This window comes from Acipenser ruthenus, chromosome 59, assembly GCF_902713425.1.
Source record: "Acipenser ruthenus chromosome 59, fAciRut3.2 maternal haplotype, whole genome shotgun sequence".
NCBI classification, from domain to species: Eukaryota; Metazoa; Chordata; class Actinopteri; order Acipenseriformes; family Acipenseridae; genus Acipenser; species Acipenser ruthenus.
The window spans coordinates 959,451-972,781 of record NC_081247.1 but is presented as its reverse complement, the minus strand read 5'-3'; the positions used below and the strand labels follow the sequence as shown (position 1 = coordinate 972,781).

The 13,331-nt window shown below is 42.0% G+C and overlaps 1 protein-coding gene across 1 annotated transcript in view; it reads left to right on the top strand.

Annotated features, from left to right (window-relative positions):
* The window catches only part of LOC117966804 (immunoglobulin superfamily member 1-like), a 46,369-nt gene that overhangs the window by 13,996 nt on the left and 19,042 nt on the right, over nucleotides 1-13,331 (top strand). Inside the window, exons 5-6 of the mRNA XM_059018385.1 lie at nucleotides 8,109-8,405; nucleotides 8,635-8,913. Of these exons, the coding sequence (XP_058874368.1) occupies nucleotides 8,109-8,405; nucleotides 8,635-8,913 (576 nt within the window). The remainder of the gene's footprint in view (nucleotides 1-8,108; nucleotides 8,406-8,634; nucleotides 8,914-13,331) is intronic.

Below are 13,331 nucleotides of genomic sequence, written 5' to 3'. Positions count from 1 at the left end.
TGTGTTTATTAACACAGTGATCCTGTTACACTGACTGTGTCTGGTGAGTTTATTAACACAGCGATCCTGTTACACTGACTGTGTCTGGTGAGTTTATTAACACAGTGATCCTGTTACACTGGCTGTGTCTGGTGAGTTTATTAACACAGTGATCCTGTTACACTGACTGTGTCTGGTGTGTTTATTAACACAGCGATCCTGTTACACTGACTGTGTCTGGTGAGTTTATTAACACAGCGATTCTGTTACACTGACTGTGTCTGGTGAGTTTATTAACACAGTGATCCTGTTACACTGACTGTGTCTGGTGAGTTCATTAACACAGTGATCCTGTTACACTGACTGTGTCTGGTGAGTTTATTAACACAGCGATCCTGTTACACTGACTGTGTCTGGTGAGTTTATTAACACAGCGATCTTGTTACACTGACTGTGTCTGGTGAGTTTATTAACACAGTGATCCTGTTACACTGACTGTGTCTGGTGAGTTTATTAACACAGCGATCCTGTTACACTGACTGTGTCTGGTGAGTTTATTAACACAGCGATCCTGTTACACTGACTGTGTCTGGTGAGTTTATTAACACAGCGATCCTGTTACACTGACTGTGTCTGGTGAGTTTATTAACACAGCGATCCTGTTACACTGACTGTGTCTGGTGAGTTTATTAACACAGTGATCCTGTTACACTGACTGTGTCTGGTGAGTTTATTAACACAGCGATCCTGTTACACTGACTGTGTCTGGTGAGTTTATTAACACAGCGATCCTGTTACACTGACTGTGTCTGGTGAGTTTATTAACTATTTTTTCTGAGTATTCTAGCCAAGAAGCAGCTTTATTTTATACCACGCTGCATTTACGAGTGTACGTCTTCGAAACATTTAATTTGTTTTACATACAGTGCCTTGCGAAAGTATTCGGCCCCCTTGAACTTTGCGACCTTTTGCCACATTTCAGGCTTCAAACATAAAGATATGAAACTGTAATTTTTTGTGAAGAATCAACAACAAGTGGGACACAATCATGAAGTGGAACGAAATTTATTGGATATTTCAAACTTTTTTAACAAATAAAAAACTGAAAAATTAGGCGTGCAAAATTATTCAGCCCCCTTAAGTTAATACTTTGTAGCGCCACCTTTTGCTGCGATTACAGCTGTAAGTCGCTTGGGGTATGTCTCTATCAGTTTTGCACATCGAGAGACTGAAATTTTTGCCCATTCCTCCTTGCAAAACAACTCGAGCTCAGTGAGGTTGGATGGAGAGCATTTGTGAACAGCAGTTTTCAGTTCTTTCCACAGATTCTCGATTGGATTCAGGTCTGGACTTTGACTTGGCCATTCTAACACCTGGATATGTTTATTTGTGAACCATTCCATTGTAGATTTTGCTTTATGTTTTGGATCATTGTCTTGTTGGAAGACAAATCTCCGTCCCAGTCTCAGGTCTTTTGCAGACTCCATCAGGTTTTCTTCCAGAATGGTCCTGTATTTGGCTCCATCCATCTTCCCACCAATTTTAACCATCTTCCCTGTCCCTGCTGAAGAAAAGCAGGCCCAAACCATGATGCTGCCACCACCATGTTTGATAGTGGGGATGGTGTGTTCAGGGTGATGAGCTGTGTTGCTTTTACGCCAAACATAACGTTTTGCATTGTTGCCAAAAAGTTCGATTTTGGTTTCATCTGACCAGAGCACCTTCTTCCACATGTTTGGTGTGTCTCCCAGGTGGCTTGTGGCAAACTGTAAACGACACTTTTTATGGATATCTTTAAGAAATGGCTTTCTTCTTGCCACTCTTCCATAAAGGCCAGATTTGTGCAGTATACGACTGATTGTTGTCCTATGGACAGAGTCTCCCACCTCAGCTGTAGATCTCTGCAGTTCATCCAGAGTGATCATGGGCCTCTTGGCTGCATCTCTGATCAGTCTTCTCCTTGTATGAGCTGAAAGTTTAGAGGGACGGCCAGGTCTTGGTAGATTTGCAGTGGTCTGATACTCCTTCCATTTCAATATTATCGCTTGCACAGTACTCCTTGGGATGTTTAAAGCTTGGGAAATCTTTTTGTATCCAAATCCGGCTTTAAACTTCTCCACAACAGTATCTCGGACCTGCCTGGTGTGTTCCTTGTTCTTCATGATGCTCTCTGCGCTTTAAACGGACCTCTGAGACTATCACAGTGCAGGTGCATTTATACGGAGACTAGATTACACACAGGTGGATTCTATTTATCATCATTAGTCATTTAGGTCAACATTGGATCATTCAGAGATCCTCACTGAACTTCTGGAGAGAGTTTGCTGCACTGAAAGTAAAGGGGCTGAATAATTTTGCACGCCCAATTTTTCAGTTTTTTATTTGTTAAAAAAGTTTGAAATATCCAATAAATTTCGTTCCACTTCATGATTGTGTCCCACTTGTTGTTGATTCTTCACAAAAAATTACACTTTCATATCTTTATGTTTGAAGCCTGAAATGTGGCAAAAGGTCGCAAAGTTCAAGGGGGCCGAATACTTTCGCAAGGCACTGTACCTATTCAGACCGTTGGTGTGGTGGTCCGTCTTACTTTAATACACACAATCTCGATTTCATTATCGATTAATATATGTTATGTAATGTTGTTGAAGCCGACACCCTGGGATCCTTCAGGAAGCTGCTTGATGAGATTTTGGGATCAATAAGTTACTAACAACCAAACGAGCAAGATGGGCCGAACGGCCTCCTCTCTTTTGTAAACTTTCTTATGTTCTAAAAGTAGTCTAATCACTTTAAGAAAAGCCTCCAGTAAAACTTTAAAAGACGATGCTGCACTGTCCTGCGCCGTGTCTTAGTTTTCTTTGGTGGAATGTAAAGAGGGACAGGCTATTGATTAGCCTATCAGACACTAACTCTTAGAAGTTGTATTTTTTAAATTAAATTTCTTATGATCCAGTAAGCTCACATGAGGAAACACGTCCACTTTGTCAGTCAGAAAGTGCAAATGTGGCAATGTTACATTGGTAACCAGAAATCAATATTTTGTAGATCGATTATTGTGAAGAGTCTGAAATTGGATTAATTTGCTTCCCGAAGCAGATTTTTATTTGGCGGTTTGTCTAGAAACGGCAGGAGAGCTCTTTGTTGCTGCTTGAGTTGAAGTTCTTTATATTTTTTATTTTCCTTTTACAATGGCCCGACTCGTACTTGCGAGGGGCCGACATAATACTTGCAAGACTGTTTCGACTCTGAAGACGTCATACAATTTGTGACGCGTGTGGGGCCCCCTTAGGTGTGGGGCCCTAGGCAGCTGCCTTGCCCTAAGACCGGCCCTGGCTGTATGCGAATAAGAAGCTGGAATGTGAATAAGCAGCTGGAATGCGAATAAGAAGCTGGAATGCGAATAAGAAGCTGGAATGCGAATAAGAAGCTGGAATGTGAATAAGAAGCTGGAATGCGAATAAGAAGCTGGAATGTGAATAAGAAGCTGGAATATGAATAAGAAGCTGGAATGCGAATAAGAAGCTGGAATGTGAATAAGCAGCTGGAATGCGAATAAGCAGCTGGAATGTGAATAAGAAGCTGGAATGTGAATAAGCAGCTGGAATGTGAATAAGAAGCTGGAATGTGAATAAGAAGCTGGAATGCGAATAAGAAGCTGGAATGTGAATAAGCAGCTGGAATGTGAATAAGCAGCTGGAATGCGAATAAGAAGCTGGAATGCGAATAAGAAGCTGGAATGTGAATAAGCAGCTGGAATGTGAATAAGAAGCTGGAATGTGAATAAGAAGCTGGAATGTGAATAAGAAGCTGGAATGTGAATAAGAAGCTGGAATGTGAATAAGCAGCTGGAATGCGAATAAGAAGCTGGAATGCGAATAAGAAGCTGGAATGTGAATAAGAAGCTGGAATGCGAATAAGCAGCTGGAATGCGAATAAGCAGCTGGAATGTGAATAAGCAGCTGGAATGTGAATAAGAAGCTGGAATGTGAATAAGAAGCTGGAATGTGAATAAGCAGCTGGAATGCGAATAAGCAGCTGGAATGCGAATAAGAAGCTGGAATGCGAATAAGAAGCTGGAATGTGAATAAGCAGCTGGAATGCGAATAAGCAGCTGGAATGTGAATAAGCAGCTGGAATGTGAATAAGCAGCTGGAATGTGAATAAGCAGCTGGAATGCGAATAAGCAGCTGGAATGCGAATAAGAAGCTGGAATGCGAATAAGCAGCTGGAATGTGAATAAGAAGCTGGAATGTGAATAAGAAGCTGGAATGTGAATAAGAAGCTGGAATGTGAATAAGCAGCTGGAATGCGAATAAGCAGCTGGAATGCGAATAAGCAGCTGGAATGTGAATAAGCAGCTGGAATGTGAATAAGCAGCTGGAATGTGAATAAGAAGCTGGAATGTGAATAAGCAGCTGGAATGTGAATAAGCAGCTGGAATGTGAATAAGCAGCTGGAATGTGAATAAGCAGCTGGAATGTGAATAAGAAGCTGGAATGTGAATAAGAAGCTGGAATGCGAATAAGCAGCTGGAATGCGAATAAGCAGCTGGAATGTGAATAAGCAGCTGGAATGCGAATAAGAAGCTGGAATGTGAATAAGAAGCTGGAATGTGAATAAGAAGCTGGAATGCGAATAAGAAGCTGGCGAATAAGAAGCTGGCCGAATAAGAAGCTGGCGAATAAAAAGCCAACTTCAGCAACGTCCCGTATTGTGAAATGATTTTCTTTTTGGTGGCTTGCGGCCCGCTGAACAGCTTTCAGCACACTTACCTTACCTTTGTGAATCATACATAAAAATAACATGAAAACAGCAATAACTTATTGGGCAGAAAAATGACATAAAGAAAGGCACCACCACCAGTCCAAACGATTGCGCTTCAGTTACCTTTACGAAATAGACCTAATGTTAACATGGATTAAAAAAAGACAAATAGCTGTATGTAAAAAAAGCGGTTATTTGCATACGGATCCGAATACAGACTACTGCAAGTGCTTTATTTGGAGCGAACTGGAAAGCAAAGCATTAGAAGAGTCCTCTACTTAGATAGACTTTGGTCTTGAAAACATGATGCCTAATACAGATAAACATGTATAAAAACAGAAAAATGAGTAAGACACAGAAATATGGAAGGTTCTTAAATGAACCATTGAAATGTTTACCACAAACCTTAAGGTTCAAAAATTAGCTTGTCCATTTAAAATATGCTTCATGGGTTGCCCACAGCAGAACACAATGAGCAGAAGCTCTGCCCATAGAACTGGAGTCCCCACAGAGATGTGTATAATACGTGTATTTTACAATTTCAAAGATGTGTATTGTGTTTTTGTGGACAGTATTAGTCAGGAATCTTTTCAAAAAAGGGAAGTTATTTATTCAACAAGTTTTGTGTGAATGTCACTCATTCTGAAAATAAATAATAAAGGTGATAAACTGCATGTTTTGTCCTGGAATCTAAAGCGCTCTGCTTCTAATTGCAGGTTGTAACATTTCTGGAGTTATTTGTATAAAATAGACATTTATACATGTCTCAGATCATAAAATACAGACTACTTGTAGCAAAGAAAGTGCAATGCTAAAGTGAAATGCCATTAAGCCCTTTAACGATACTTAAATTGCATATTGTGCGCAGGATTTTAAAACTCACTTAACTTGCATTGCAAAAAACAACGGGGAGCTGTCTTCAGCACCACAAGTGAGGATTATAATTGTTTTTGTCTGGAAGCATAAAGATTTATTTAGGACCACAAACACACTGAGAGAGTTCCCCTATTTACACTGCTCCTCAGCCCTTCTTTCCTTCTCATCGGTGTGAGTGCTGTCTGCCCCAGGGCCAGCGCCAGGTTTTTGTGGGCCCCGGGCAATGGACCTCCAGTCCATTTGTAATAAATCTGTACAGTAGGCCTATACAGTAGAAAAATGTACTTATTGCAGTTTTTTTTGTAGTCTCCTTCCGTTTTTGACATCCAGATTTGAGTTATTTTTATTTCGGTTCGGCAGATTTCATTTTCGATGGTTTAAAATTGTATAATTATAATACAGTAGTCTCCTGCTAAGAGAGAACACCCCTTAAGCAAAGTGTTCTCTTAGCCAAAGTGTTCTTCAAGACGGAGCTGACTATCAGACAATATGAATTAATGAATAAATAAATACGTATTACTTGTCATGATGCACGTGCGTCAACATATGAATAAGAGTAAAGCAACAGGCAAGTGTATGTGTTACAGGTATAACACCAAACCAATATCTGAGATCAGCACCAGGGTAGTGACACCTTATCAATGCAAGCAAAGGAAGCCAGACACTATACTATATATATATATATAAAAAAATGAATTTATTATAATAAATTCTAAAAAAACAAACAATCATTAAAACTACCAAGTTAATATATAAAATATAAAAATGACCAAGCATAGAGATCAACAGTGACTATCAGATAGTAACACTAGCAAACAGTAGTTAAAAGGGATATTAGCAAGAAAGACAATTCAACAATCTACTAAAACAGAAATGACAACTAGCTTAATGATAGTAGTCCTGGGACACCACAATCTCCACGTGATCTTCAATGTCTCTCCAAAGTAGTCCAGCCTCGCATACACCACACAGCTCTGATAATAGATCGGAGGGGAGTCAGAGAGTTGCGTTCTAAAATTAAACAAACGAAAGCCTTTGCTAATCAACCCGAATCAGGCAGGACATTAACAAATAATTATATCTAGAACAGTAGAAAGCTTGGACACTTAGCTTTGCGAGGGGGGAGGTATCTCCACCTCTTCCCCCCTAGATGCTCAATCTGCCTGGAACAGTATATTCCGCTGACCCCCCTCAGCGCCACTGGTCCTGGATATCTCGACGGCGACTGTCGCTGCTGCTGCCCGACTCTCCCAGCTGGATGGCTCGATCGGTCTCGGCTCTGCACGGCTCTTTCCCTAGCAGCAGAGAGCAGCTCATTTCTACTGCCCTGCTCGTCTTTGTTTGTTGTTTTAGTTTTGTTTCTGTTTCGTTTCGTTTCTGTTTCTGTTTCTTCCCACGTCTCGTCTCTTTGTTGTTCTCTTGTCTCACTGTTGTTCTCTCGTTTCACTGTTCTGAGTGTTTGTCTGTCTCTTAAAAGCCTTTAAACTTAATTGAAAATAATTAACAATCCGCGTGTGGAATGTGCTTCCAAGCAGTAATCGTTTTAGGGTGGGGAAGTGTCCAGTAAAGTCAATGAATACAAATCCTTAGTGTAAATAAATATCAAATACAAAAATACAATTACACAAATCAATCCCAAAGAATAGTGCTCCATGAACTAGAAAATTATATTGTGATAAAAAAAAGTTGAAGAAAAATAACACACACAAGCAATTAACTATAAAATAAATCAATAATAAAGTGCTAATCCACCCCTGCAACATATGTTAATAAACTATAATAATAAAGTAAGACAAACTAACATTAATAAACTAAATTAACACAGCATCCCTACCCACGTTAAAAAATGCAGCAGCAGCTCTAGATTAATTATGAGTACCTGTACAGCAGCAATATTCAAGACATGCACAAAATCATTTAACAGAATGGTGAAGCAACTCACCAGAATGGAAAACACCAAATTTCTTGGCGACTTGTGTCTGATTCAGGTTTTTTTCAGGAGTTCGAACAATTTCCATCTTTTTGTAACAAGACAAACTGTGGCACATTTTGCCGTTTGTTTACATGTCATATTGCAGCAATGAGGTGCACTCGTGGAAATCACAATACAAAATGAGGCAATGCTATGATAACGATTCTGGAACGATTTAATAAACCAGACATTGTGCCTCAGGCTCAAGGCAATTTCATTTCTGTATGTGTGTGGGCCCCCCCCCTGGTCGGCCCCTCCATTCCATTTCTGTCACCTTCACACACTGAGAGGATTCCTCAATCTACACTGAACTGTTCCTGGCTTCTCATCAGTGAGACTGAGTACCCCCTCTCTGTCTCCCTCTATCCTTTCACAAACACACACTGGGAAGGTATTTTTGGTCCCTCTGGGGACAATACAGAATGCACAATTACACATTCTAGTGGGTAAAGTTTTTCTTGAATGAAAGAGAGAAATGTGCACTCCCCTAATTCTGTTGTCTCCTCTATTTTAGCTGGCAAGCCAAAGCCTGTCCTGACCCGGGAGCCTGCAGGAGAGATATTGGAAGGAGACTCAGTGACTCTGAGCTGTGTGGTTGAGGGGGGCTCTGATGGCTGGAGATATCTCTGGTACAAAGACAGTCAGCACAGCACTCCAGTGTACCAGACTAACAGCAGCAGTGGAACTGGAGCCGGATACACAATCAGTGCTGCTGCTCTGTCCCACAGTGGAGAGTACTGCTGTCGAGCTGAAAGAGGGAGCAAACCGTTTAACTCAGACTACAGCAATGCTGTCAAGATACAAGTATCAGGTGAGTAACTGAACTGAGCCTGTAAGAAAGATGGCATGAAAATTAATTAAAAACATCTCCGTATTAGAGCGAAAGAAGACTACATTGTAGCTCTATTTCCTTTAGATTAAAAATAGATATGATGAAGCAACAAACCCATAGTGACAGTATAGACTGAATTTATTTCGTTTTAAAGAGACTAATGATTATGTTCATCATGAAGGGCCGCTCTGTGTTCGTGTTTCTGCAGAGCTGTTTAGCACACCCACTCTGACAGTGACGCCTCATGCCTCAGTGTGGGAGGGAGAGGCTGTGACTCTGCAGTGTGGGGCTCACATCAATAAACAGGGCACACAACTGCAGTACCGCTATATCACAGTCAATGGAGATCAGAGAGGAGCTGGATCACAGGATCAGTACTCAATCCCAGCGGCAGAGCTGAGAGACACAGGGAGCTACCAGTGTGAGGTGGAGGCAGCAGGGACGGGGCTGAAGAAAAGGAGTGATTCTGTATCACTGACTGTGAGAGGTGAGTCACTGCTTCCTTTAGAGATCTTGCATTGGTATTCTGCACTCACTGGTGGAATCAGAAGTTATACCAAAAGAAAGATATTTCACCGAAGACTTCTATAAGAAGTCCTTCTAGGTTTTTGAGGACATTTAGAAAGTCTTAAAATATGCTAACATTGAGCTGGAAAAAATATTTTTCAAAGCATGTTTTTGCCCTGTCAAGAAATAAAATAATAACTATTTGAATATTATAGCTTTTGTTCCCACTCATATTCTGCTGTAAATGTCTAACAAATAATATTACTGCGTGACCCATCTACACTGCTAAAAATATGAAGGACTAATATCAAAGAGCAAATAGCTTCAAATTACATTGATTTCTTTATTTTTATTGCCCCTTATCAATAAGTGGTTCTTATTTTATTACTCAAATATTTGGGGGTTTGTTTTATTTAATTTGCCTGCAATAGACATAAAGTTGGCCAGATCTGATGCTGGCTCTATACTATACTTCTATACAAAAACAATGTGGCTGATCTACACAATGTTACATTATCTATGTGAGTCAACTAGAACCGAATAGTGGCTCTGTGGCAAAGTGGTTTGTAGTGCGCAGGTGTAGAGGTGATGCAGTGCACAATAGCTTTATTTGGCTCCTCTGGCCGTTAAATAATGGTGCTGGCAAATACACAGCAACTTGCACAGCTAAACAATACAGGGTTTCAGTCCCGAAATAATAATAATGTACAGGCACGGCTCTGCGTCCTTTTCACGGTGCTCCAGTGAATACACAATAACAAGTGACCAGTGCAGTATTGTAATCCGGGTTGAATGCTGGCTTAACAGTGACAGCTCCCAAGTGTTTCAGCTGTCTAATAATTATAAATCACAAGCAGTTAGCAACACAAAACAAATACAAAACACTCCTGGTCTTGTATGGCTATTCAGCGCTCCGTTCACAACCTTAACAAATAAAACAGTTTGCTTCATCACATCCCCTTTTAAACTGTCAGCCACGTCCCCTTGGTTAGCGAGTGTAATCGCTTTTCCTCCAATCCGCGATTGCCACATCGCCTCCCGTCTGGGGCGATGACTTGGTGTACTGTGACTCCACCCCCTTTCTAAATGGCCGATTTCCACCTTTCCCTGGAATGAATTGCCAAACCATCCAGTCCGCGGCACACTGTTCCCTTTACACAGTGCCCTCACAGGTTGGGAGGGAGATTCATAACCAAGATTCATTCTTTCTCTGTCACATATCCCACCGCTCAGAGTGGAGCCAAAGGAACACTCGGCTGAATCTACTTCTCCCGTTACTCCCCCCTCCCGGGAAAAATAATCAGCATTTTGGTGGTCTTTCCCTGCACGGTGTATCATGTGACATTCAGGCGTTGCTGTCCTTCTTTGTGGGGCGTGGTCCGTGATGAGTTTGAGTGAATGTCCCAGTAGTTAATATGATAAGGTGTAAGTAGCCCATTTAATGGCCAAACATTCCTTTTCGACTAAGGGGAGCATCTTTTTACTGAGGTACAGGATGGGGTGTACTCCATCTACCTTTTGGGACAAGACTGTCCCCAGACCAACATCTGAAGCATCTGTGTGAAGGATGAATCCTTTGTTAAAATCTGGTGTAATAAGGGTAGGGGCCTGGCAAAGTCTCTGCTTAATAACATCAAACGCCCCCTGACATGCTCCTGACCATTTAATTTAATTTGGTGCTCACTTTCTAGTGAGGTTTACTAAGTGGTTGACTGCTGTGGCATAATCGGGGATAAATCTTCGGTAATAACCGACCAACCCCAATAGAGACCTCACCTGGGACTTGGTTTTCGGGATTGCCGCGTTCATCAAAACTTGGACTTTGGTGGCTACGGGTTTCACCCACCTTTTTCCCATAATAAATCCCTAATATTGAGTCTCTTCTTTGGCAAATGTACAGTTACTCAAGTTGGCTGTCAGCTGCGCTACCCTTAGAGTGTAGGATGGCCATGATCCTAGCCAGATGCTCTCGCCAGGTGGAGCTGTAGATAACCACATCGTCAAGATATGCTGCTGCATACTCACGATGTGGGTGTAAAACCTGGTCCATCAGTCTCTGAAAGGCAGTTGGTGCACCATGTAACCCAAACAGCATGGTTATGAAATGGAACAGATCATTAGGAGTAGAAAATGCAGTTTTCTCTCTGGAACTGCGGGTTAATGGAATATGCTAGGTCCAAAGTTGAAATGAACCTTGCCGTTCCCAGTCTGTCGAGAAGCTCGTCGACCTGAGGCATGGGATAGCCATCGAACTTGGCAATAGCGTTTACCTTACGGAAATCAACGCGGAAGTGGTTGGTGCCATCCTTTTTGGCCACTATCACAATTGGACTGCACCACTCGCTCCTGGAAGGCTCAATCACCCCAAGTTCGAGCATTGCCCGTACCTCTTCATCAACTTTCTGGTAAGGTCTCTCTCGAACCGTGATACCTGAGGGAGTGATAATAGCATATTCAACGAGGTTAGTTCTACCAGGCAAGTCAGAAAAAAAACATCCTTGAAATCCTCAATTAACTTGCACAGTTCTCTTTGCTGATCTGGGAGTAACTGTTCCCCCATTGGAATGTCTGTGGTGCTAGGGGCCTCTATACAAGGTCCTAAATCATTCTCGACCTTGTCTGAAGCTATAAATAAGTGCTCCCTTGCCTGCCAGAGCTTCAATAAATTGATGTGATAAACTTCACGTTCATTCCGGCGATCGGGCTGCCGAATTTCATAATTTACGTTTCCTATAGCCCGAATCTCCTCATATGGCCCCTGAAATTTAGCACACAGTTTCGATTCCAACGTGGGAAGGAGCAACGGTACTTTGTCTCCTGGTCCGAATTCATGCGATTTTATTGTAATGCTGCTGTTGCCAGTGCTGAGCCGATTTGAGATTGTCCTGAGCCAATCGGCCGACCAAATCCAGGCGATCTCTAAGAAGGAGCACATGCTTCACTACGCTTTTGGGCGTGCCTTTATGCTCTTTCCACCCCTCTCTTACAAGATCGAGGATGCCGCAAGGCTGTTGGCTGTACAAGAGCTCGAAGGGGGAGAACCCTGTCGAACTCTGCAAAAAGGAGGTAAGGAAGAAGCGTTACCCAATGTTTTTGCTCTTGACCCACAACTTAAAGCATCTGCTTTAAGTCTGATTAAAATGTTCCCATAACCGTCCGTTTGTAGATGATAAACAGAGGTTCAGATGGGACGTATTTTTAGTATTTTGCATACTTGTTGTAACCCTTGAGACAATAAATTCGTTCCATGATCAGTCAAAATCTCTTTGGGGATCCCTACACTCGATATGATTTGCACTGGTTCTTTGGCTGTCGCAGATGCACTAGTTGATCTCCGTGGAATTGTTTCCGGGTATCGCGGTGCATAATCTACCATCACTAATATATGCATATACCCGGAATCAGAAGGTAGCAAAGGGCCTATTATGTTCATCGCAATGCGTTTAAAGGGGGTGGAAATAATTGGCAATGGGACCAAAGGGGCGGAGTGCACTCAACCTGGCACTACTCGCTGGCAGTCTGGGCATGTTGCTACATATTTTGACACATCCTTATAAAGTCCTACCCAATAAAATCGGGCCAATATGCATTATCTAGTTTTATCGACTCGAAGGTGTCCCGAAAAAGGGATATCATGCGCAAGCCTCATGACCTCGGTCCGATAAAACTGGGGAATCATTAATTGTATTACAGGCTGTCCTGTGAGTTCTCCCTATATAATAGTTGCCCTTTTATAATGATATGTGGATATAGTAGCCGCCCAGCGGCTTCAACATCCTTACCTTCAATAGACCAGACCTGCCCCCAAGTGTGCACCAGTGTGGGATCGTTTGTTTGGTCCCACACTAGGTCCATGCTTCAGTTCCACATGTCAGGTATGTTGAGAGGGACTGGAGTAGCCTCTGCCCTGGATGGGCCAGTAACCTCGCCCTCTCGGTCACACTGCGTACCGACCCCCTTTGTTTGGTGTTTGTTACCAGCTGAGCTTTCTCCCACCAGACTCCAACCTTGTCTCATTGATGCTCCCTCCCATCTTTCGATCTGTCTCTCTTTATTTGTTTTTCTAGAATGAAAAATAACCAAATGATGGGGTGTTTGTTTTGAATATTGCACAGAGCTAATAGGTCAGGCTGTTGTCCGTTGCTCTCTTCTTTCCTGATTTATCGCCAACCCCCCCCCCCCCCATTTATTTCCAAGCTACACTGTTACGAATTCCTTAACTTTCTTTCTCGTGCTAGATCATTACAGCAAAGTTTAACCCTTTAAATACTCTTATGGTCCTTGTAGCAGGGCGGTAGTAAGCCTTGCTGATTAAATGTATTTGTTTATTTTGAGAACGGGGTACCCCTCCTAACCAGTGCAGTGTATGGTATTGTTTTGCATTTGTTTTAGTTGTTG